This window comes from Mus caroli, unplaced genomic scaffold (genome assembly GCF_978045245.1).
Source record: "Mus caroli unplaced genomic scaffold, Mus_caroli_1 scaffold_4, whole genome shotgun sequence".
Classification (NCBI taxonomy): domain Eukaryota; kingdom Metazoa; phylum Chordata; class Mammalia; order Rodentia; family Muridae; genus Mus; species Mus caroli.
Window position 1 is genome coordinate 60,409,691 of NW_028227259.1, and position 27,417 is coordinate 60,437,107.

The window sequence follows — 27,417 nt, forward strand, 5'->3', positions numbered from 1 at the left end:
AGGAAGGAAGGAAGGAAGGAAGGAAGGAAGGAAGGAAGAAAAAAAAACACAAAGTCAACCTAAAATTTTTTTTCCTTTTAGATATTATAAGCAGAACCAATTTACTGATTTTTTCTATATCTATCATTGGAGTGAATCTACATATAGTCAGAATCTTTCACACTTGTTTACATTCTCCAAGAAAAAGGTGTTGATACAAGATTTAAATATACTATGATTTAAATGATGTTAATTATTTAAATATATTACATCTGGCCTATATTGTCTGCATCTTTAATTAAAAAAAACTGTTTTACTTATTCACTTTACATCTCACTCACTGCCCCTCTCCTGGTCCCCCCCCCCCCCACAAAAGCCCTCTTTCCACCTCTCCTTCTCTGAGCAAGTAGGAGCCTCCCTTGGTATAACCTCACCCTGGCACTTCAAATCTTGTCTGCATCTTTTTATGTTTTAGTATTTATTTAGTGTGTGTGTGTGTGTGTGTGTGTGTGTGTGTGTGTATGCGTATGCATGCATGTGTGCATGTGTGTATGTCTGTATGTCTGTATCCATGTGGACACAGGTGTGTCAGATGGCAGCATTCAGTAGCTGGTTTTCTCCTTTCACGTCTGGGCTTGCATGATAGCTCTCAGGTCATAAGCCTTGGTGCCAGCGACCTTTACCTGCAGAGCCATCTCACCAGCACAAACAGGATTACTTTTAAATCTTTATTTTCTAGCCTGAGAGTATAGAGATTAGTCAATGAGGACTGCTTCTTACAAGCATACCCATAGCAGAATTCAGACTGGAGTCATAGTACTTTACAGATGGTTTCTCCGAAAGCTCTCCAAACAATTCAAGGTAAACTCATTTGAATATCAAGCACTCTCTTCAGCTGCTTACAGGAAATTGTCTATGGCTGTAGCAGGTAAACATGGAAGCAGAGGGAGAAACTTCTCATAATGCAGAGGGCACATTCATTAGCCAGCCAGAAAGTCAGCGTTTTAGCAAGGACGGCTGGTACTCCTGGGGATAGCTGTCTAGTCAGAAGGAGGAAATGTAATCCCAGGGGACTCTGTTAGCCTGGGACTTCAGGATCAGTTCTGTTTTTGATCTCTGCTGTTTCTCAAATCCCTTTTCATTAATGATGAAATAGGGTCTCAATAATCTAAAAGACCATTTGGAAAAAGAAACTGAAAGTTTATTCTGTTCACCTTGTAGTTGTTTGGTACCCAGCCTCCTTGTCATTTTACATGTGTATGTTTGCTTGCCCTTTGGCACATGTGCACATTTCAAACCACTAAATCATCACATAACATCTCTCTACTATTTGGAATGAAATTAAGATGGCGTGCGCGGAGTTCGTGAAGTAGGAATTTTCACACAATTTCCCAATATCTAGTTTCCCACTTCCAACATGTTTCTTATCATTTAATTCATTATTTTAACAAGGAATATACGTATTTTAAAAGCACTCAATACCAGAAACAAGTGGTATATTAAAGACAGCTATATTCTATTTTAAGTAGTAGCACAAGAAAAACATACAGGTGTAAGGATCTTGATATGGTTCCTAAGTAAATATCCTTGAACTCAGATGCCATTAACTTATTTTTCTAATAATTTTTTTAATATTTAAAATCTATGGTAGCTGTGGATCATTGTTCATCTTGTGTTTTAGAATTCAGGTTATAGGAAACATATTTTAGAAAATATTCACACAAAATCGCTAATTTGTGCTTAATGAGTATGTTAGCATGTAGAGCAAACTGATGCGGGCATCAACCATCCATCCTTATATATACTTTTAAGACATGATTCAAGAATATATATTATAAAATATTTATAGTTTATAGTTTACCCTCATGGGTTTATCTATATAATAGATCATAGTCAGTTCATGACAGCAGATTTTTTCCTCAAAGACATAGTAACCATTACTGCAAAATCTTCATGTGACATTATTAAATGGAATGAAGTCTGTAAATGAAACTGGTGAGTTTTGAGATTCCAGCCTTGTGATTTGCTGTAGGAGAGGAGCATGGAAGTCAAGTTCTACCTAATATGATGGACATAGTGAATGTTTGGCCTTTTTACTCACCTGTATCGCATGTATATTTTTATATAAGAAAAATCCTTTGCAAATGAGCTAGCTCTCTTGAGGGACACAGATTGTAGGGCGTGGGCCACTTAGCACATTTCGTGGTACTTGCATTTATGTGTGAACAATGTAATGACACCCGTCAGTCAGCACATCTCATTATCTGCATATTGCTTCTGAAAACTGTCCAGAAAGATAAATTTAAGGCCATGATATCAGAGAATCAGCTTGAATCATTCCTACTACCTTTATATATAAATCTCGTTTTGTCACCTCAAATCAAAAAAGGCCTCATGATGACATCTGATGTCTTTGTGTGTTGTGTTCCTAGCCTTCTGTCCTGTAATAGAGGCTAAAATTGTTCTTACAGAGATTTCTATAATGCATGAATTTTGATTTTTTCACTTTGTTTGTTTCTTTAGGCTCAGGTACCTTTGGCTACCCTTCGACCTGCACACAAAATTTTCTTCCTACTGATTTTGTTCACAGGTTTTAAGTTAATATTTATAGTGAAGATAATCATAGTTCATAAAATTCTGTGAGCCTGGGGAAAGATTCTTTTCTTCACTCATATTTGCAATTGTCTTTCTAGCTATTGGAATTTGAGAATCTAAATGTGAAATCTAAGACGTCAAGAATAAATAGAAGTATATGTGATTTCCATATACTTACACAGTAACTTTTACCTTGTTTTCCAGTGTGATTGTGATGGCTGCAGGTGGGTGACAGCGCTGGGTGTTTTAATAGTTGAGAGAGTTGAAAAAGGTACCAGAGGAGTTGAAGCAATAATGACTTCAGATATTCAGGCTGATTAATTAGACTTCCTCCCCCACCCATTGCTAGTGTTTTTTACTGGATGGCTGTCTGTTCAGCTTAGGCAATGCTTCAGTCAATGGGGTGGGCCAATTATCTAACTTGCATATTTATAATTGGGAGGGAGTAGGTAAGATCCAAATTGCCTTGAGACCCAAAAAGGAACTAAATGACGCTGGTTAAGAGGCACTAGTAGGCTTTGATAAGACGTCACAGGAAGGAGTGGTTGGGGATATAGTCCCAGAGGAATCTTTCCTTTTATAAGAAAAAGGAAAAAAAATAAACAAACAAAAAAAACCCCAAACCACTGTTACAAGTAAGATGTAATTTTTCAACTATAAGAAATTAAATTAAGATGTTTCTATATTATTTTGAAGTACACAACCCAATTAAAGTCTTAATTAATATTTTCTCTCTCCTAAGTATTCATTTGCAAAACAAATTTGTTTAAGATTTGTAATGTGTGATAAAGGCAATGAGACATGGTTTAGCCTGCTATGATACCTCTGATAGTGCATAGAAAGAAAACACAGTTTTTAATCTACTAGGAGCTGCTATCTTTCTAAATGTCATATAGTGATGTTATTTGTAGAAATATGATAACGGGTACATAAATAGTGGACATAGGAATACATGGGGCACGTCACTAAACAGTGTACTACTTAGGCAATAAAACAAGAAGTAAATTTCTTCTTCATTGAAGAAACAGTTAACTTTGTTTTATTACCTCCTCTTTCTTTTTTTGTCAGGCTGAGACTAAAGTAAATGCTTGACTGGAGAGTCAAGCATTTGGCCACTGAGCTACATCCCTAGCCATATAGAAAATTTAAATGATGCCTTTATATTTGTAAGATGAGTGTGTATAAAATTAGAGGAAACTAGGAAAGGGGTAGCATTTGAAATGTAAATGAAGAAAATATCTAATAAAAATATATTTAAAAAATGTTGAGCTGAACCAAATAATTCTCTTAAGTTAAATTTAAAATGCCTGTTGTACATACATCTTTTATCTGTAAAGGATGGTCATGACTGTCAATATATTCTTGACTTTCTTGTAATCCCAAATTAACTTTTAAAATTAATATTGGGTTGTAAATAGTTTCCCCAATAGGATTCCCCATAGTAATAACGTGTGGCTACTGAAGCCTATACATCCCTTCCCCCCACCTGTTCAACTCAGCACGGTCATACTTTCAATGATACACTATGAAGTCATGGGTCATTAACAGGAAAGACAAACCCCATTTCTTGAGGATATAGCCTTTGTTTAATATGTTATCAGGTAAGAATTAGCAGTCGGCAGTCATCCACTTCAAACTATGATCTAATCGGAACTGGAGAGCTGAATCAGAACCCTGGTGATTAGCTCTTAGTTAGTAGCAAGCTCCAGGGAAAACTTCGGTGCACAGGAAGTAACGATAATGATTCATCCAACAGTAGCTGCAGGCCACAGGGCAATGCAGAAAGGATCTTCTAACGGAGTGGTTCTACTTTTCTGACGCTGTGACTCTTTAATACAGATCTTCATGTTGCAGTGACCCCAACCATAAAATTATTTTCATTGCTAAATCAGAACTGGAATTTTGCTGCTGTTATGAATCATAATGTAAATCGCTGTGCTTTTCTAATGCTTTTAAATGATTCCTGTGAGATTGTCTGTCAATTTCCCAAGGGGTCGCGACCCGCCAGTTGAGAACCTCTTCTCTAACTCCTCTACGTTTTGCCAGCAGCAGTCCGAGGTACATATTTAAAAAGGGAGCAGAGGTAGAAACACAAAGTGTGATGGTTTGTTCATAAAAATTCAGTGTCTGACCAAAAAAAAAAATAAATAAAACTCTTTCTTTTATTCTGGCTGGAAATCCTTAAAGCTTTGCCAATAGTGAGGAAACCCTTTGTCTCCTCTAAGGTCCCGAATGTGAAGAGTTTTAGAATTTAAGCAAAGCATTAAAATCGGAATGTAACAGCAAGGGTGACTGTAGGGCCTTCCTTGAATTTTAGAATTCTGACCTGTAAGCTTGAGAGAGTTAAACTTTCTAGAAAAACTTCTCCCTCATTCTAAAGCAAACATTTAGATGGAAGATGTAAGTGATCTTAAATTAAAATCCTCAGAGCAGCAGGCAGAACTCCAATTCTGGTTGCCTCATCTGCCCTTGTTGAGTGTACTTTTATCTGTGGAAAATGCTATCCACTTCACTTTTCCAGCAGGCTTATTATCATGAACCCCATGGTTCTCAACTTTTTCATAGTCTTTGACGTTAATAATGGGATGCGCTGTGGCACCATGGCGTTGAGAAGGTAGGAGTTGGGTAGAGAGATGGCTCAGCCTTGAAGAGCACTGGATGCTCTCACAGAGGACTGGAGTTAGCTTCCCAGCACCCACATCAGGCAGCTCATGACTATCTGACTCCTGCTCCAAGGAATGTTACGCCCTCTTCTGGCATCTGAGGGCTACTGCACTTACCCCTATACATACAAGCTATACATATGTATACATATAATTAAAACAAAGTAAATCTTAAAATAGAAGTAGGAAGGGATGTTTTAAGTTGTATTTTTTCCTTCTAGCTTTGAATATTTTACTCCTTATCCATATAATTATGTGGCTGCCCATTACACTGGATACATTAGGAACTTCTGTAGATGTAGCAGTCCTATCTGATTCCCTGTAGTGGTACAGATAGGATAGCTTCAGGTAGCTGTATGAAACGCACATTTGTTTTTAAAAACAGGTGAGCAATTTAGCATTGATTTTCAACAACTGTGACTCTACTCCTATACATTATTTAAAATCATTGAATCTAGTGAGGCACCCAGATCGAGGTCAAATAAATGTTTGCGTAGCCCTTTTGGTAAAGACTTTTCCTGATGATTCTGAAATTAGAGGTCTGATTTGTGTGTTACTGAGCTTAGACAAGTAGAGTTGTGAATTTCTATGTAGTTTTGAGAAACCACTTTCGGGGATGCAGGCTGGGCACCAGGACTTCCTGCACACAGCTAGCAGAGCCACATCTGCCTCCAGACTTGCTGACTTGGCTGAAGAGTGGGCCCCCCCTTAGGTCCTGCTGCCAGATCAGGTGTGGAGACACTGCAGAGCTGTCACTCCGCATGGTTTCCTGCAAGTCAGCTATCTCCTTCCCATCTGTGTTGAAATTCTTTCCTTGCATTTTCCCCCCTGCTTGTCTGGCATGCATATATTTGTCTGATAAGTCTCAATTTGGATCCAAGCCTTGCCTTCCCAGTTGTCAAGCAAAAGGGAGTTTCTCTAACCCTATATCTGTCCTTTAATTGTGCTTGCCATTATGACATAATCCCCTACTTTGAGGTATTTTATGATATCCAGTGTATATTAGCATCATTTTATAAGTTCCATTTAGTCTTGAGGATCTCATTCCATTAAGATCCACAAAACTGCAAATTTTATTCACATTAAAGTTTAAATAATAGACTACAGAATTACACATGGAGTGGCTCTTTCAATTTTACAATGCTCTCTTAAGCTAAAAAGTCACCTTTCCTCCCTTTTACTTTTCAGCTGGAATTGTCGATAGTTTTATTGTTGCCATTCTGAGGAGCTGCCTTGCAAAGTCAGAGCTACATTTCCTAGGTGTTATTTTTAGTGTATAACAGTTTTTATGTAGCGAAAGCTTGATTATTTGTGCCCCCAACCATTAATTGGTGTTTTCAGCTATAATCTTGATTATGCAGCTAAAATTTTGCTTGAAGTGTCCAATCCCACAGGCTTGTACTTGCAAAACACCCCTTGAGTTTATTAAGAGCGCTGTACTCACAATGGCCAATGGAGCGTGCTCAGTGGGTATCCCGAGCTGGAAAATGAAAGGGCGGATGATTCAAGTGCACCATGCTCTGATTAGAGGGCCATGAGCGGCTTCAGTCTCTTGCAGATTAACATCTTTCCATGCTCTGTTTTCAAACAAGCAATATCTGTTCTAAAAGCAGATCCCACAGATCTTGCTAATGCGCTGAGTTCCAGTGTCCCTGGCTTGAGATAATGCATCAGTTTTCCTTTCTTGTAGGGAAGAAGTCACTATCGCCTTCATGTGTGTTGGCAGGTTTCCTTAGTTATGGGAATGTGGTGTGAAATGGTTTATAACTTCCTGCTTCTAAATTGTAAGAAATAGCATGAGGGTCTTGGCCTGCTAATGAGAACTTTTGGTGTGGAAAATGTTTAGTGGCGTAAATGGAAGGACGAACAGGACGCTCAGGTGGGAAGAACGTGAGTTCAGGTGTCTGTTTTCATTGACTTCAGGAATTCTAATCCAGTGCCTTCACCTTAAACATACTTGTAAGTTCCAGTATAATGAACATTAAAATCTGTGTTTCAGAAGATTATAAACTGAACTACTGGATCTTAAAGTATAGGTAGCAAATCCTTGGGGGGTAGCACGGCAGATATCCTCCCGGATATCATATACTTATATTACTATTCATAACAGTAGCAAAATTATAGTTATGGAATACCAACATAAGAATAGTGTGGCTGGGGGTTACCGCAACACAAGGAACTGTATTAAAGGCTCACAGATTAGGGAGGTTAAGGATCGCTGAATTTGAAACGGCTCCATCTTCCTGTGATCAGTCAGTCCTAGGGGGATGAAATCCATCTTCCTCCTTGAGAAGTTGGAAAACTGGACAGACGGTCATGCAACATCTCTAATGTTCCAGGAACTGCACCCTAAGTTGTACAGAGAACCAAATTCTGAGCAGAAAATTTCCATATTTTCTTTGTCTTTACTATGGCAAAACAAAACAAAACTCGGAGTGATGGTTCATCTAGTGTTTCAGGATGCTGAGGCAGGAGGAATAATGTGAGTTCCTGGTGGTGTCAAGTACAAAGTGTGACCCTGTCCCAGGAAATATTAAACAAGGAAATATATATAAACAGAAATGCTATTATCAAAAATATTATTAGCAAAGAGGCTATAGAAGAGACATGCTTGTTTGTAACTATGTCTAAGGAACCTTCTACCCTAGGACAAATGATTAAATAGCTTCTGTCTAAGCTTAGGCATTTTAAAGTATAAATATGAAACTGCATCTTTCCAGATTTGTGCAGGTCACATGCAAAAACACAAACGTCATTTAATCACTATCCATTTATTTAACTGTTCTAAACAGAAAGTATGTGCTATTTGATTTATTTTCACTATATGGTCATAATATCCATATTTTTTACTTGTAATCTTCACATATTATCTTGAGAAGGGATTATAATTTAGCCCTAAGGTACTTAGAATTGAGCATATTTAAACTGCTTTGGCTCTGAGAAATGTCTTTTTCTTAAATTAGGGTTATGGAAAAACCTCAGAATTTTTTGTCTTCAACAGAAACAAAACAGGACCTTCTAGACATGCTTGTGTCTGGGATCCGATCCAAAAGTGTTTAGCAGTTTGGCGGTAGCCACCTTTGGAAAATCTATCTTTTCCTTCTTCTATCTGGACCTAGGGAAGTAATCAGAGCGCCAGTGCTCACAGAAAGAGGGTAACAGTTGGTCAGTTGTATGCCCCTGGCATATAAAATTTTTGTTTTCTTCCTCAGGCTCCTTGTTAGAGAATAGAAAACATGGAAAACCATATACAATGTAAACATGATTATCCCTTGGTTTTGTTTTACAAGAAGACTCTCAACTAAAAAAAAAAATCTAAAAAAAAAAAAATGTTGTGACACCTCAGGATTAAAGCTAATTGCACATTTTAAGAATGTTTAGAGATAGGAGGAATTGTAAGCCTATAGGAAACTCATCTGTTTTACCTTGTGGATGCCGTTTTCTTTCATAATGATTTATAGACTTTTTTTTTTTTTTCAGAAAATCATAGAGCTACCAAAGCCATAGAAGGAAAAGGGAACATGGGTGGTCTTTTTAAAAAACTCAGGTTTTGTATAGCCACCTTGATAACATGCTTCAATGCTGGGACCAAGGTGAAAGTTTTTAGTCAGCAGTCTTGGCTTCTTAGATGAGACTAGAACTTAGTATATTTTATGCAAAAACAAAGAAATGTGTGGGCCAAGTCTTAAGGAAATTATAGAAGTTGTCCATCTTCTGCTGTCTATTCTTTTATCTTGTGCTGAATATGATCTGCTCGTATGTAAGAGTTTACCTGATGTTTCATGCTGTCTTCGTAGAAAAAATCTCCACTACTATTTTGAGGTAGTAAATTTTGATATCAGAACGAATATGTACCCATGCTTGGGCTAAGAGTTGTCATGTATTTCTATCACCTGTGACTTGGAGAGAAGACCCAGAGGCTGAAATATATCTGCAACAGTCCAACCTTTCTGGTAAGGAGGAAATTTCCTAGAAACAACAGGGATAGAGGCTGCTATCACAGTCCAATGACGATAATGGATAGGCACTTACTGTATGGCAGATACTGTGTCAGTGTGTTTTACTTGCCATATCCTGTGTGGCTAGCCATTAGCAATGTGCTGTGAATAATTAAATGTTTTACATACATTATTTTATTAATGCTAATAATTTTCCTATTAAATAAATAGTGTGCTTTCCATGTGCTGTTTGAAGAAATTCCTGTTAAAAATTTGTTAATCAATAAGACATTCCAAACTGACTATCACATCTTCTTCCTGCTGGTTCAGGTACAGATGATAAATAGGTGACACTTAACAACTACCATTATGGGGTGGCAAGATGTTCAAGAGATGAGGAAGTTTTTCGTCAAGCTTAAGGACTGAGTTCTATTTATATAAGACATATGGCAAAATGAGGGAACCAACCCCCATACATTGTTCTCTGTTAGGCTCTCTGGCACCTAGGTAGGAGTTGTGCAGGTGGGGCACACACACACACAAATGTTAAAAAAAAACCTGCAACAAAATAACTCGGTTTGTGTGTGTGTGTGTGTGTGCAAGAAGTCAGTAACATAAGAAAAAGCAAAGTGTAAAAGACAATAAACCAAACACTATAGACTTACAATATTTAGTGTTTTAATAGTGGTAGCAATGGACCCTTTTACCCTTTTACTCATGTCTTTATTATCTTTTTTGTTGTTGCTAGTCTCTCTGCTTTTCCCTTAGCAACTGCATCACCTATGAATGCACTCAGCCGCAAATAATGGATTCACCTTCATTAAATTGGGGGAGGGGTTTGCTTTCCCCCTACAGCACAAGCTAGGTACTGTAACTCAGCAGTTTCCATGAGACTTAAAATCCTTCTGCCCACCATCTTTTGTCACTGATTTTCCTTCCCATATTTCTAAGATAATGGTTGTCTCTATTTACTACTTTATATATATTTTTTCAAATAAAGAGAAAAAAATGGGTAAAACATATTCCTTTGGATACATTGCTTTCTATTTTGGAAAGGATTGTCTCGTCAAAGACTTTTCTTTGTATCTTATTGCTCACACTTATGTCCCTTGGCTTGCCCCTGGTACAGGCTGCAAGGAAGAGATTTATATTTCCTCTTTTAGCATTGATGACATAGGGAGGCAAGAGAAAGGATGGTTTGTGTTCCTTGCCTTACTGGGACTAGAAGCAGTAACTTGGGTCTTCCACCACAGGCTGCCGAAGCCTTCTACATCCCTTCGCTTCATGAAAGATTCTTTAGAATTTTTTCTCAATTCAATAGCCAGTTTCTTTTACCTCCCACAATAGGATTGCCTCCTGTCTTTTTTTTTTTCTGAGCTCTAGAGCCCCTTTCATCAATGATTTCTTTAGAATTCATCTCCCTTCAAGTATCCAGAAGGGCATAGTCCCAAGAGCCTACATGAGAAACCCCCTCTTACTCTCATGTCTTTCCTTGTTTCTGTAGGTAAGGCTAGAGATTCCTAGGAAGGCCAAGTTACACAGTAGTGATCTAAAACACCACACTGTGTTTCTCTCAACTTTCAGGCCTAGTTTTCCCACAGCATTACCGAATAGTGTCTCATGATCCTAAACCTTGGAGTGTATAAAAGATCGTTATCACCTTAGCATTTTTCTGAAAATTAATTGTTTAAAGTTTAGGAAATATTGGTAGTCGACTAGCAATATGGTAGACATTTTCTATTCATATAAATCGGCAGCTGTTTACTGTGTGCATCCTGAGTATGTAGGACGCTATTGATATGAGACAAAAGCAACAAACAACAAAAAGAGAAACTTTACTCCGATCCACTTTATGTACAGGATACATTTAACATGTGGGTCGACTTTCCTATAGCCATTAGATATTTGTTAAAAGGCGTATTCTGCACTTGAGGAACTGTCTTAGGCATACACAGTTTATGAGAGGAAAGATAAGACTTTTGCTGTCACCAAGCAGCAATCTCAACATTAACATTACATCCAAGGCATACATGTGGTGAGGAATTCAGTTAACATGCTTCTACTACTTATAAACATTCAAGTGAAGAAATGAACACATGTGCATGTGTGCACACGCACGGTGTATATACACCTTAATTTGGGGATCACAATAATTCATATGCTTGTTTTAATTTGTAATTTATTCTTTTTGGATGGCTTACAATGTAGTTGGATTTTTAAAGTATGTCTAGATGTAAGTATATACATTTGTTGGGTTGAATTCCATCATCTCTGACTCCCTCCACCTTTCCTCCTTTGCTCTATTGAATTGAACTTGAATGAAATCTTTTATTTGTCTAAGTCTATTTCTGTCTGGTAAGGAAGTTGAAATTGATCATGCCTTGACTTTGTGGGCCAGCAGAGAACCATGACATTCCAGAGTATTGATTTTGTGGTGTTAAAGGGTGACAGATCCAGTGTTAAAGTGCCAGGAGAGAATTGGTTTTCAGATTGTACACCATAAGCATTCTTGGCTTTTGCTGAGCCATGCCTGGCTTTTTAAAGTAGAGGATGAAATAGTAATACGTAGTTTTTACTGCATACTTTTAGAAATATTAATTTCTTTTATTTATTTATTTTCTTATTTATATATATATGGTATATATATATATATATATATATATATATATATATATATATGGTTTTTCAAGCAAGGTTTCTCTGATTGATGTTTTGGAATGCAGTTATTTCCTAGACTGGCTTTGAACTCACAGTGATCGTCTGCCTCTGCCTTCTGAATGCTGAGGGTAAAGGCATCCAAAATTCTATAATGGCATGTTGAAATAAAATGCCACATGTGCAATGCCTTTACTTACTTATCTAAATGTATAGAGCTTGAAGCATGTGTTCCTATATGTGTATCCTGACAATAATCTTTGTTTTAGAGCGGTGAATAATACTTTCAGTCACCATGACCAATGTTTTGCAAAGCATGTTATTACTATTTAAGGAAGTTGCCTGATACCAAGAAGTGTTGTTAGTTCTCACACCAGTTATTCTTGCAATATTGCTTTGAGTTTACAATCTGTTGTGCTTCCCTGCATTTGTGTGCCATAGATAAGAGTTTTGATATCCCAAAGTTGAGAAAGGTCAGAGGTTTGCAAATGTAATGGTTGGTAATTTTTGTTGTTTCTGCCATTGTTGCTTTCTGGGACATAGAATATGGACAGGTTATATTATGATGGCTGCTGTAGACTTAATGTAAGATAAGATCGCACGGTCATCCTCCATTGTTCAAATTTTCTGACAGGATTTGTTGCTTATAAGTGCAATGACTTTTAGTGAATACTTGGAAAATAATATTTTGATTATATGATAATTGCTTAGAAACCCTACTGAGTTAAGTCCAAGTGTATCTTTCAAACTAATCAAAGCACGTGTGATTCATGGACTTTAGCCAAGGAGTCACAGTCATCTTTCAATTTATTTCCACATGATCATCCAAGTTACTATTCTTGCCTAAGATATGGACATGCAAAGAAGAATAGAATGTATTTTCTAATGTATGTTTGTTCTGTTTTCTAACAACATAAGTATTTTGCTTAAGCAGATTTGCTAGGAAATGACAGCTTTGAAAAATTGGACATAGAAGCTACTGGAAGCATTTCAATTCTAAGCAATCTAAATAGTGCAGAAGGGAACATGAAATATCACTGTGTTTTAAAGATGACAGTTTTGTCAAAGATCCTCTTGCACTCTTCAGCTTAAAACAAATGGAGGAAATCAAGAATATATCTGTTCAAACTGTGCAGCTATCCTCACTGAGAAATCCCTTCTTTCTAGGGGCATCTGTTCAGATTGAGGGGAAACTGCCGTTCTCTTGGCTTAATTTTTGGTTTGGTGAATTTTGAGGTCTTGGAATTTCATAAGAAGAGAGTATCCTTGAGAAGAGAGGAAACCCATTAAATATATCGAGATGGGGAGGGGGGAGATGTGTGTGCATCATATGGTTAATATTCAAAAATATAAATATCACTATAATATGATGTGTGTGTGTGTGTGTGTGTGTGTGTGTGTGTGTGTGTGTATAACAGAGAGGGAAATGGAGATGGATGGAGAAGGAGAGAGTGAAAGCTCTTACCTTGTGAGAGACTAAAGCAAAAGGATCATGAGTTTGAAGCCACACTATGGAATAGGGAGAAACCATGCATAAAACAAAACAATGAGACAAGACAAAACGTAAAACAATAATAGCAACCTTAAACAGCTTAAGTTTAGATGCTGTACTCTTTACAGATGTATTTAAAACATAGATATTTAGAAACTTTTTTTTTTTGAGTTGGAAAGGCAGGGCCAGTGTGACAGTATCAGCCTTCAGGCACAAATTCATCAGTAACTAGAAAGGCAGTGGGGCGCAGAGTGCTTAAGAATACAGAGATTAGAGGAGACTTCCTGGGCTTAAAATTCCAGTGCTGCCATGCACTGGCTCTGTGATTTGGCCAAGTTATTTTCTCAGGCTTGAGTCCTTTCTTTGTTCCATGTGATTGCTGATAGTATCTGTTTCCTACTGACCCTTGTGCATTCGCTTGAGATCCTGTAAACAAGCAGCAGAATCTTACTTGTTATCACTAACTAAAAAAAATTCCACACGTGAGGAGGCCAAGAATGGCAGCAGAAACTTTTAGGAATTAACTCAGAGGGGAAAATAAATGTTAACTTTATTTTGTTTTTTTAGGGATTCTATAACACCTTTTCTTTCAAGAAATTAATAAATGAATGTTGGCCAATGTCAGTATAGTTTTAGTAGGAGAATTATTGTTGATTATAATTGAATGAAGAATATAAGCATTCACTAATGTATTTTAGAGATGCTACTACAAGGTAACCACTGAAGAATTCTGGCTCAAATTTCCACAGGCGATCAATATACTAATTTAACGTTCATAAGGTAGACTCAGATTTTCTAGTTTCCGTTAACGAGAGGTTGCCTGCAAATATTTATATATTTTAAGTATTGTTTCTTCCTCCTGACAGTTAGAACAGTGTTTGTGTTTGTTGAAGTAACTTTCACAAATGGTTCTTATGTAATTCTGTGTACACTTGTGAGCAGAATTTGCTTTCTATTAAGAAGGTACCCAATAGTGAAACTTTATCTGCATTATCACTCAAACTATTCCATGAAAACGATTGATTTGTCATGGTACACATTAAAAGCATCCTTATATGTGATTTATTTATACATCTTACCCCCATTTTAGAGCCCTTCAGCTTTTCCTATTAATAGGATTGTCATTTTATATATATGGGTGGATTCTTGGTATAGTTTGGCTTTGAGCCATAATGTTATCTATCCTTTTAACTCTTTGGAAACGTTCACTTATCTTCAATGCATTAGTGCAGGTTCAATTTTGTTTCAAGTTCCAGATGACAAAGGTCACTTCATTAGGGCCCTCAATTGCCTCACTTGCCTGCAGTCCTCAAGTATCTTATACAAAGGACCATATAAAAATGTTCTGCTTCCATTACCAAAAAGTGAGCAGGGAAGAGAAAGCCAATTATTTGCAGCCCATAAAATCCTTATGATAATTTGGAAGACTTTAATTAAACTAATACATCATCCTACACTTATAAAGACTAAGGAGGAAAAAAAAGGGAGGAACATAATCTTTTTTTTTTCTTCATCTGTTGAGAAACACCATATTGCTTTGTGATTAAGTGCTTTAAGCATTGTGACCTATTTTAAAATCTAAGATTTGCAGTCCTTTTCATATAATATTAAACATATTAAAAATTCGATGCAATATTGATTAGAACAATGCCCTCCACCAAATCTTGGGATGAAGCTATATTAAAGCTTAGTTTAAAAGTAATTTGTATTATTTTCTTATGATTTTTAAACTCTTCAAAATAAAGATCCTAAAAAAAGATATATATATATATATATATATATATATATTTTAATCACAAAGAATGTTGTTTTGTTATTTTACTCTTATTTTATGTTTTGCTTATAGCCTTATGGATATGCCTACTGGTGTTATTTACATAAAGTCTACTTCTAATGGTAATAAAGTATAGATTTTTGAGTCTGGTAAGCCACAAATCACATTAAAATGGGATTATATTCACTTTTCACCCACTAAACAGACCACAAAACCAGTGTGCCAAATTTTAATTTTTGAGCCTGCTTTCCCTGTAAGCTCAAAGCTGGCTGGGTAGATTTCTTTTTCTTCTGAGAACATAAGTGTTTTCTGAGCTATGGTTGTGTCCTTTTCTGTTTACTTTGCTTGTTGCTGTTGCTGAGACTGGTGGTTGTTCAGGACTCTCCACATGCCTCACCATTTTCCAGACTCATGTTGCTTTTGTGGCATTTGAGGATAGTGTAGCTTCCTCTTACCATCCTCTCATGAGCACCTCATCCACTTTTTGTAGGCATGTTATTGCTGTCTTTAGCACACAAAGAGTAGCTAGTAGTGCTGTTGTGCTCAAGGGTAGTCAATCAATAGCATGGTCTAAAGAGAATAACAATGGTAGTTGAAGCTTGTATCATTTTATCTTTGTATTGTGAGCTTTAAGAGTACAAACATTATATTTCACTTTGGTCCTGGGTGAATGAAACTGTAGAGCTAAAATAACTTCTATACATTTTTAGTTATATTGTGAATAGATAGAAGTATTGGGACTGATATCTATCACTCCTGGATTCACAAATTTTTTTTATTGGAGATAGTTACTTAAAATTAAAATTCTAAGAAAAATGTACTAAATGTGAAAGAAACCCTTCAATATGAATATTAAAACAGAAGAGAAAACTCCAACTTTATCATTGCCGTAGCTTTATTTAAATATATAGCTTAGTAGCATGCTTTATCTCTAGAGTTATTAGCATGTTGTCTACATACAATGTTTAGAAGGATGGGTTTGTTTCTCCTATCACACTGCATGCTATTATATATAGGTATATTTGAGCTAAGGAAAGGAAAACAGGAAGTGCCCAAGACAACCTTCAGAGGAAATCTCCAGTGTACACAGAGATGTCTCACTGCTTCTGACAATATCTCTTCTTTAACAGTTGCCTTTCTCCAGTACAATTCTTACCCTGTCCGTGGGCCCATAGCCTAACCACATTCTAAGTAGACCAGCCAATAAACTCCTTTCTCGTCACCCTCATGAGTCTTCCTCTGATTATTTGACTCTCTCAGAATCTTACCCTCTTGGGTTTCATCTTTGTCTCCCCTCAGTGGCTAAGTCATTTGTACTCATGTTTTTACGTTATTTTTTTCTTTTTAAAGACTAAAAAGAAAAAATGCAAAATTTCCCTTAGATATTGCTGGTCTCTTGGGTTGCTGTGCATTTCTTTCTATGCCACTTACTGAACCGGGGACTTTAAAACCTTAGGCATTGTTGCTGACACTAAGATTCTATGATTCTAATAGGACGCCAAGTCAATCAAGATTGATTGCCTGGCTATCCAGCCCAAGGAATTTTTTTATTAGGCTCCAAGTCATTCACTCTCTGAAGTAAGAGCAAACCATTTAAGGTGAGAAAGGGGTATTCATTATTATGGCATTTCCTTTTCTGGCTGATTTGGTGGCTAATAGCTAAAAGGCTTCTGTTCTTTAGTAATGTGTAAATAATATTGACAAATGTGACTGTGAATATATGTGTGCACACAACTCACACATCAAGTAATTTAATTATGATCAAGTTTGATGCCTACATAAGCTTCAAGAAAACAGCATACCATTTTCATTTATAGTGGCTTACGAAATGTATAATTTTGCTTATTTTTTTTTAAAAACATGTCCCAAAGGAAGGCACTTGCTCCTGTAGTATGTTTGTCTATTTGAAAGTAAGCTGTCTCGAAAAACCAAAAAAAAAAAAAAAAGAATTAAATAGTAATGTTAGTGCAAGCAGTGTAGTGAAAAATAGATTTGTTAGGAACCCTACTCTTAACTTGAGTCCCTGAGTTTATCATTTATTCATACGTAATTTTATATAAAAAGATTCCTATCTCCAGGTTTTACTTTCTTCAATGTCAAGAGAGCAAAGTTCAGATTACTACTCCACAAGGTCTTTGTAAGGTTAAGTTAAAAGCCACATACGATATTTTAATAAACATTCTTGTGAAGAAAAAAATTCATTCATATATTGGGAAGTTCAGAGAAGAAGATATAAAAGTGTATTACATATGAACATTACATGACACAGGATCTTTCATAAGGAAATACATCAAAGAAGCAGGAAGACATTTTTATGGTTACATTTCATGAGAAGTGGAGAGTCAGTGAGAAGTTTGTTGGGACAGGAAGCGTGAACCGACAGTTATGCACTAGTAGGGAGATAGCATGGCTGCTTTGTGCAGATTCATGTGTGGCCCTGTGTTTTCAGAGATAAGGATATTCTTTTCCTCTAGGTACACACAGTTCAGCTACAGAAGTCTTCCAAGTGATAATAGATAGATGACCTGCTTGAGGAAGGCAGCAGGAAGGTGAGGGGCCATCTGCTTCCTCCATTTGCTCAACTGTGAATGTGCCTTGTGTTGGGGCCCTGTATACTAGCTGTGACAGCTTCACCTTAATAGTAATCGCAGTTTACAGTTTTTGTGAATTATTCATATAGATCACAAGGAAAGATCAAATTACTATTGCGGATTACCTTTTTCATTGTCCTTCAACTATCTAAATCCTATGCTTACTGTACTTCTAATTTTCCTTTTAAAGGGAGTTTTAATATTAAAAAACTGAATAAGCTTTCAGTACCGTTAAGGGCCTGTATTTCCTCTTTATTATAACTTAAAATGACTTCCTTATTGGGCAGTCATGCTCTCAAATATTAATAACAACTTCAGCTTCTCGATTGTAAAAATTAATATGAATTTGTTCTCTGTGTTATGGAATACACTCTGCTTTTTATGAGACACCTTTCACCATTTCCTCACTTTGAACATCACTCAAGGAAAAATAATGCATATTCATAGAGTTATTTTACATATTGCCAATTATATGCAAACACATTCAACAGACACGTGCACTTAATCTTCCCCAATTACATAGGTGCATGATTAGAATTGAAGCATACCTAATGAAAATAAGTAGAAAAATACATACATATTCTTTCAGAGAATGTATATTTTATTTTCTGTGGTTTTGGATTGTTTTTTAAGAATCATAGTTTAAAAGCCCATGTATTTCTATGTGGGAGACTTCTGTCTTTTCTAATACCTGGATCCGAATACTCCTTCTATTCTCTGAGCAGTTCATTCCTCCCTCTTAGCTCTTGCTCAAGAAGCACAAAAAGTAGGGGCGAGAGTCATTTTTACAAGGCAACTGCTTTCTAATAACTTTTGTAAGCCATATTCCTAGATTAATTGGCCTTTTAGTTAGGAAATGAAAGATGAGTGAGGTGTGGTGATAACCTCATAGGAAGGGGTCCAGGATGACTTGGCTTCAAATGTGTGTGTGTGTATGTGCCTGTGTTTGTGTGTGTGTATGTGCCTGTGTTTGTGTGTGTGTGTGTGTGTGTGACTTGTCTCAGTGATAGAAATGAACTAAGGAGAAAGGCTGAAAGGGGAAGACACAAACTGTGTCTTTACAACTGTACCTGAATTAGCCTTGGCTGAAGAATTGGTCAGCTCTGGTTTACTGGAGCCTATCTCCTTATCAGTAGTGATCTAAAAATTGCATCCAGGGTGATGTTAATTAGTTGTTTTAAATCAAAGCAAACACATCCTGGTAACATGAATTTCTACTCAGCCTGTCCCCAACACTATTTTCAGATCTGTGCTTCCAAAATGATTCACGATGAGCTCATCGATGATTTGAAATATGCAGTTTTGTTTCTAAACATTAATATTTAATGGTGAAGAAAGAATCCATCTATTTTGACTCCAGTGACAGGAGGATATAAGTATATAGTTGTATTTTTCTATGCATCAAAGCAACAAACACCTCTCTACAATTAGTTAAATTGTCACATAGTCCTGAGTAACATTTTAATAAGGGTGTTTCATTATCTTGCATGATAGGATGGTGCATATATTATTTAAATGTGTTGTATTCCTGGGTATGATGATAAGTTGAAATTATAAGTCAGCTTTGAAAAAATGAAACATTAAACATTTTGACTCTGGGGATTTTTTATTTTTTAAATGTTTCATTTATTTATTAAGAAGCTTTGCAGAAAATTGCATAGATGATCATCTTTAAAGAAAAATCAATCATTCTCACATGAGAAAGATAAAAGGAAACATCATGATATTTTTATATTGTCAGACTAAACTTAAGAAATAGAACAATTGGAGACGGTGATGTGCTAGCAAAGCATAGAGCATTTGCTGTCATTCTGAAGAGCTGTATTCTAAGACCAAAAGCCATATGACAAATAATATAAGGAAAGGATGTCCACACAGTTTTAAAACTTCAAAATTCCATTTACGATATCATGGAATGACAGTGATTTTATCTACATAGTTATCATTTCTCAAATATGGATTCATTCATTAACACAATGCATTAGCAACCAATCATATTCAGATACCAGGAAAGAATAGGTGGAGTGAACATGATGTATACCCTCAGGGAGGACACTGTAGCCTTGAATATGACAGAAGCATTAAATCAATAACTATGAAACCACTAAATGTGTCGTAAGCACTATAAAAACTTGTCATATATGGGAAGGGCAAAGGACCTAGAACAGGCGGATGGAATGCTTGCATGCTTTGTCATTATGTGGTGACTGTAAGTTGGTTTGCAAATAGAACATATAATGAAATCTTCCAAATATCTTGAGTAAAGATGCTTGAATTAAATCTGTACCGATAATTCTATGAAAGAGAAAAGGTACATCCAATTAATTTTGTGATTTAGGTCATATGTACCTGTGATTTGATTTTACAATTGATCAAAACATCTTGCAAATTATTAACTTCTCTTACAGAAAAATACTTCTTGAAATAGATATTAAATAAGCATGTGTGACATATTAAAGACATTTAAACTTATATAGATAATACAGGTATCTCTCTGTTAACAGTGCTTCTCAAAATAAACCTTCCTCTCCAATGCAATTAATTTTTAAATAAGTCAGTCTTTTTCTATGCTATACCTTTTATAAATAGATTAATAAGCAGGCAGGGGAAGACAGCATCTACTTCCTTCCTAACTTTGTATTTGCATGTAAGTATGTTGTGACCTTGGAAGTTAAATTGAAGATTTTTCTCTCCTTGTCCCCATTCTTAAACAATTTGAGTCATGAACTTTCTTCGCCGTGTTTACGCTCTGAAAAGGACATTATCCTTTCAGTGATTTTTTTTCAAGCTTACTAAAGATTTTCCTATCATCATTTGTGGCATCGAATGGAAAAGAAAACGCGTTGCATAGTTTCTGGTGTAAAAAGCAAAAAGTGGCCCCTTGATTGATCTCAAGTTCAGGAAAATACTTAACACCATTTAAAGCTCTTTTTTAGCACCAAAATATTTTGAAGGCATGGTGTCATCACTGCTATTTGTGCAAACTAGATACAAAGACACGGGACGCCGCCTGACCATAGTCTTGACTTTGAGGAAGAGAATCGTTCAGGATTAGCAGCGAGTTGCAGCCCATTTGTGCAGCACACACTAATGAATGGGCTCCTCTCAAGGGAGAGTGAGCCACATCATATTTTCATTTAGAGTGAAAGCTACATGGAGGGTGTGAACATTTAGATCTAGCTCACATCTCTGACGCTTCCGGGATGTGCAAGTTCAAAAGCATCTGCAGCGTAATTATCATATCACTCTGTTCTGATTATAGAATATAGCCTCTGCACGCTCCATCCTCCCTCCCCTTGACATTTCATAGCCTTGAAAAGCTTGAACCCTGAGACAAAAATTAACACAATGATTCTTATAGCAACCAAACATTTCTTGTCAGAGACAGCATCCGTAGGATTAGCCAGCTGTATTGATTTAGGTGCCCCAGGGTTGTTAATTGTAGTGAGAACTGCTAGGTCTCTGTGACTTTTGAAAAAGGTTGTGGCCACCGCAAATACATCTTTAAAAAAAGAAAGCATACCCTTAGCCAAGATACGCAGTTCAAGCTTTGCAACTAGGCTGGCGAAACCCTACTCACATCCCTGTAAAGCAGACATATATTTTTGTATTTTTTATAGGTGGATACAGTGCAGACCATGAACCCACCTGGCCACATTGAGGAATCGTGTAAAATCAATGTATGTGCTCGTAAGTGAAATACATGCCAAGTTCCAACTCAATATGTTGGATCCTAATAGACCCGGATTTGTCTTGCGTAGAAAGAAATTGATTTCCGGGGGGCAAGATCACTAGCTCATTAAACTGAAGCCCCATTTTTGAAGAACACACACACACACACACCCCCCAAAACTTCCGCAAAAAGAAATCAAGCTGTACTTTGCAATGGAATGAGAACGATGAACGTCTAAATAAGGACTTAAAGAGGGATGTGAGTGAGGTTTTGCAATCTTACTGATTACTGTGGGGAGAGACTCGTGTCACCAAATTCAGGATCGTGAAAAGAAGAAGAGGAAATCCTTTCTTCACTTCTCAACTGAATGAACTCAAGCAAAGAGTGGCCATATACATCTGCTCTCGTTTCTGCTTCTTAAGCTGGAGGTTACTTTAAACGTGCTTTCATTCCCTTTGCTTGAACTCGTTGGACACATTATGTAGAAATCATCAGGGCCTGCGCTAGATCAACAAAGAAGTGGAAGTGTATACCTCAGGACCGAATTCCGGAAACTAGACAATTTAATGGTATTTAATAAGGCTTTAAGGAAAATATACCACTGCCAATCAGGGAAAGCGAGGAACTAAGGACTTGAGAGAAAATACAATGTAGGTCATTCTGGCACCCACTGAACATGATTCATGATGCTGTAGAAACAGAAGTTAGATCACAATGTATTTATAAATTTTTTTCATCATTTCCGAATGAGTTTAGGATTAGCCACACAAGTGTTCAAGGAATGCATGTCCATTATGTCAATAGGAAACTGGCCTTTTAAATTTGTGGTTCTATTCATTCATGTGTGTATAGAAGGGCAGATATATATATATATATATATATATATATATATATATATATCCTCAAACAAACAAACAAACCAGGATGAGCTGCATGCAAGAAGCTCTTTGCATTATTGTGTTAATTAATCAAGAGAAGATACTGTATAAATCTGCAGGTGAGTTTTTATATGCGTGTGAATGTAAGTGTGTACAATGGTGTGTGTGGAAGGAGATAAAAATTAACTATTAGCATTTGCACTTTGGTCTGTTACCTAGAATGTAAAGAGGTCACATCAACTGTCGTAAGCCATTTCTTCTGTTATTTTTAATGATTATTATTCAGAAAGCAAGTGACTCTAAAATAGGATGTCTACTGCCGAAATTTTTCCAATTAAATATATTTGATGTGATTGAGCCATTTATGTGAAGATGGCACTGATGTATGATAATAATGAGTGTCACTCATGTGAAATTAGTGTGCAGATAGTTGAAAATGCATATTATACTCCTTCAGACTGTTTTTTTCCATGACAGGATGTGAATGAATCATGGAAGCTAATACAGAAGGGACTACAGAAATATTTGTTTTCCTAATCATAGCTTTTTATTCTGTCACTAGGTTATATGCATTTAGTCTTTATCTTCTTTGTTCAGCATAAAATAAGTAAAAAATAATCTTATGTTTGCATAAATCAGGTAGTATATATTTGAAACAGATGAACATATTTTTTGTAATCATCATGTGCCATAAAAAATTGAAAGTACTCTCTGAGTGACATTTTTATTCATTTCTCCTTATCTTGCTGATTAATTTTATAGTTGAATTTTTACCTCTACTTTCTATGTGACAATCAATTTGCACCTGATCCTCTATCTATAATGTTACAGGGATTTTTATCTTTATTTATGCTCTTATCATAAATTATAAAACAAACTGTATGATTCTATCATATTAAATATTTTTTGTGACAAATACAATAAAAAGAACACTACTTTAAATATGCCTATGCTTCCTAAATCAATAGTCCTTTTAAGTACATTGATCTATACCACACATTCCTCTTACTAGTGTTTATTGGAGAATAAGAATCTTAGACACTAAAGAGTAAAAATTTTATAAAAATATATTTATACTTAAAGTATAATTAAATCATTTTCCCCTTGCTCTCATCCCTGAGTTATGTATCATTTCAGCTCCTTGCCATCCCTTCCAAGTCCCTCCCACTCCTGTTGTCTCCCTCTCAAATTAGTAGTCTCTTTTTATTTGGTTATCATTGTTACATATAAATCTAGATCCACAAATATATAATTACAACCTGCTTAGTCTGTTTTTGTTATTTGTGTGTTTATGAGTTCACCACTTTGTTTTAGATAACTATTTAAGTCTAGTTGTCCCTCTCCTAACATCATTATTTGCCTATGGGTCTTGTTTAGAAGAGGGGTTCCATGAGACTGTCCCCTTCCACCATAGCCTGTCAATTTTTACAGATACTGTTTATGAAGCCATTTCTAGGAGACAGAGTTCACACCCTCCATGTAGCTTTCACTCTAAATGAAAATATGATGTGGCTCACTCTCCCTTGAGAGGAGCCCATTCATTAGTGTGTGCTGCACAAATGGGCAAACTTCCTGGTCCTCTAGCTCTTACAATCTTTCTACCCTCTCTTCAGGTATGTTCCTTGAATAGTAGGTGCAGAAACTGTTTTGAAGATGTGTTTGTTTGAACTGGGTTCCATGCAATCCACTGATCTCTGCAGTACAAACAAACTGCTCTGAACATCTGCAAATTTGCGTATGATTTTGAGTTCACCAAATCAGAGAAATCATGCTTTGATATTCAAGCTCTAAAAAGCTTTTGGCTATTTTGGTTAAATTAATTTTAAGTTTGATAGTTTTCTAAAGTATCAAATTTGATAGTTTACTAGTTCGATAAACCAATTCTTCCTGCTGAAGCCATTATTAATAACTAATAACTTTCACTATTAAGGGAGCCGTATGCCATATTACATTTTAATTGTCGCAAAATACAACCCACACTTCAAGACCAAGGTAACAAAATGCACAGTTTCTGCTACTGTGCTCTTGATTGAACCAAAAGGAAACAGGCCATGGTATACATAATTATGTTCTGGGATCAATACTTTCCCTCTAAGTTAATTGAAGCAAGCAGCACCCAAGTACAAAATCATTCCTTTTACAACAGAGAAAAACATTTTGTCCTGCCTAGAGATGAACGCATGCCCTGGCAAAATATTAGAGGAAGAGAACCAGTTTTTCTTGCTCTTTATCCCCCCCATCCCCCCAAGGATTGATCTGCACATAAAGGTCTCCATGACTTCAAAGGCATTTCTGGGCTTGGATCAGGGTGGCTGAGTTCAGAGTAGTGGCAGACACTAGCCCCTGATGTTTATTGCTGTGGGCTCTTTTATCTAATGGTAATTCTTTGCTTAGAGGAAGCAACAGACAGAGCAGTCTCCTGACTGTTAAAATTTCCAGATTAATGTTTAGTTGCAAAGCACCACACACACACACACTCACACACACACACACACACACACACACACACACACACAAAGCAGTACTTTCATCTTACATTCCTGCTAACTCTAACTGTGGAAGTTCCAAGAAACAATAGGGAAGGAAAGGAAAGCAAATTTCTGTATCTACAGACACAGTATATATGTCATGGGTCTATTGTCACTGCAGCACACTGACTAGTAAAGTAGGATGGCTTTCATAACATACAGTTGGTGTGGCTGATAGTTTCCTTCCTTCCTTCCTTCCTTCCTTCCTTCCTTCCTTCCTTCCTTCCTTCCTTCCTTCCTTCCTCCCTCCCTCCCTCCCTCCCTCCCTCCCTTCCTTCCTTCCTTTTAGAGACTTAGTTACATGAACCTCTTTTTCATTTAGTTTCTAGTTATTTGTACAATTGATCTGGATGATAAAATTCAAGTTTATCACAGTCATTGATTTTACAAGGTTAGCAGTTGAGATGGGAGGTTTGCAGATATCATGGCTGCTTCCACCTTCTAAGATTCTCTTCTGTCACTTTCTAAGAATTTTATGGCTTTTCCTTATCCCTCTCTTTGCTCATAGAAGAGTGCTGTGTTAAGTGTTGGAGCGGCTGTGAATGAGAATCAGCTCAAAAGTTGCATGAAAAATGCATTATCAGATTTTCTTTTTACATGAATGAAAATGTCACTAAAGAAAAAACTGAAATTAGAAAACATTAAGGATTACGATGACTGCTTTTCACTGTAGTCCCATTTTTTAAAAAAAAAATGCTGTTATTTTACTATTGTGTTTTGATAAATAAAATTATTTAAAAACAGAAATGATTTTAGTATTTTTCAGATCACCTTTTAAACAGAAATTACTAAAACTCAACTCCATTCTAACAATGCACTTGTTACTCCTCTTATGATTGCCAACCTCATAGTATTGTCATTATACCCATTGTATAGCTGAAAAAATAAGACAGAGTGTCAGTTACTATATAGAGGTACACTACAAACCGATCAGAAAGTCTAGCTGGATGTGAGCACTTACACTGACTCAACTGCTCATACTCTGGGCTGCAAGACTTTGAGGATTGAAGATACTATAAAATAAGGATGTGAGGTTGCCGAGCTGTGTTCTGAAATTGGGGGTGTAGAGATGAATGTTTTCCTTCTTAGATCAGAGACTTATCAGCATGAGATGGAGTCAGGCTGCCTGACTTGGATTTAAACAGCATGCTGAGGTTTTAGCAACCAGAAATATTGGTTAAAGATAGACTTTGATATAAACGATCTGCTTTAAATACTGTAGACAGGAAAGAAGGAAAGTTCTTTTCCAATGTACTTGCTTTGTGGGCTAAACATGTGTTACTATAAATATGTAGCTTTACACTGAAAAAAATTTTAAATGCAGATTTTGCTTCCCGAATCTAGGAAGACTGAAGAAAATGACAATTGTATTTATTCCACAAGGAAGTGGAATTCGCACTGCCGTGGAGATTCCATGTGCAGGCTCATACAACGCCACACACAAGGTGGCTCAGAGGGCAGTGCACTGAATACAGACTTCATGGCTTTGAAACATTACTTCCCAACTGACTATTTGCATAAACATACCTTTCTTTTTCCATTTACTCATCGGCAACACTTACAAAGTTAACAACAGTGCCTACCTCATAAGTTAGCAATAACCAATTAAGGAGATTAATGCAGGCAGGATGTGAATGGGATACTATGAGCTAATTCAGTGTTTCCAATCATTAATTTTCTCGATGATGTTTTTTTATAATTGACGTCGGCATGTACTGGTGTAGGTGGGCCAGATGTTCATGAACCAAGATAGAGCTAATACTATTGTCAAAAAGTGAGATGAAAAACTCCTACAGCAACTCAGCAGAATCAAGCAGACACAGGCTTTCTAGGGAAATCCATCAGTTTCTGGTGTGCTGAACACTCTTGTTTTTGCTTTTCTCAAGCAAATAGAAGTGAGAGCGAACTGGGAAAGCAATGAATAAGTCTTTCTAAGCCAACTATAAAGCTTTTCTTTTTCTTTTTTTTTTGCACATTTTTATTACATATTTTCCTTATATACATTTCAAATTTCAAATGGCATCCTGAAAGTTTCCTATACCCTCCCCCCTCGCTGCTCCCCTACCCACCCACTCCTGCTTCTTGGCCCTGGCATTCCCCTGTACTGGGGCATATAAAGTTTGCAATACCAAGGGGCCTCTTTTCCCATTGATGGCCAACTAGGCCATCGTCTGCTACATATGCAACTAGAGACATGAGCTCTGGGGATACTGGTTAGTTCATATTGTTGTTCAAAGGGCATGTTTGAAGACTATCATACGTGCAAGCAAAAGGGTATAGATGTTCCTTCTGTTATTATTGACCTAAAATTAGAAAGTATTTTAGATATATAATGAAAACTAGTGGACAAATGGGATAAATAGGTTATTTTCGCAAATATCCGAGAAGTATTTCTTTTATGAAGATGGTTTTATTTAGAAAATAGTTAAGTATCTAGTGTGCTGTGTTCATTAGATGGTAAGGTTTGAATGCACAAAATAGAAACAAAATTATACATGTATCATTGAATTGGATAAAGTTTGGTATCTGCCAATCAGTGGCTTTTATCTTAAACTTCATGATTTCTGGAGCACTGGAGAGAATTAAACAAATAGCATGACCTTGATTTCCACCTATTTAGAACTCCTCTTTCAATAAAGTAAGAAGGTCAG

General features: G+C 36.4%; 1 protein-coding gene across 6 annotated transcripts in view; it reads left to right on the top strand.

Moving 5' to 3' along the window:
- Pcdh7 (protocadherin 7) overlaps positions 1 to 27,417 on the top strand; it is a 407,729-nt gene that overhangs the window by 46,853 nt on the left and 333,459 nt on the right. The window contains exon 2 of one of the 6 annotated variants that reach the window (XM_029477354.2): positions 21,308 to 23,951. The exons of the other annotated variants lie outside the window; for them this stretch is intronic. Within the exon in view, the coding sequence (XP_029333214.1) occupies positions 21,308 to 21,385 (78 nt within the window). The 3' untranslated portion in view covers positions 21,386 to 23,951. Of the gene's footprint in view, positions 1 to 21,307; positions 23,952 to 27,417 lie in introns of those variants that run through there. 6 annotated transcript variants of the gene reach the window in all.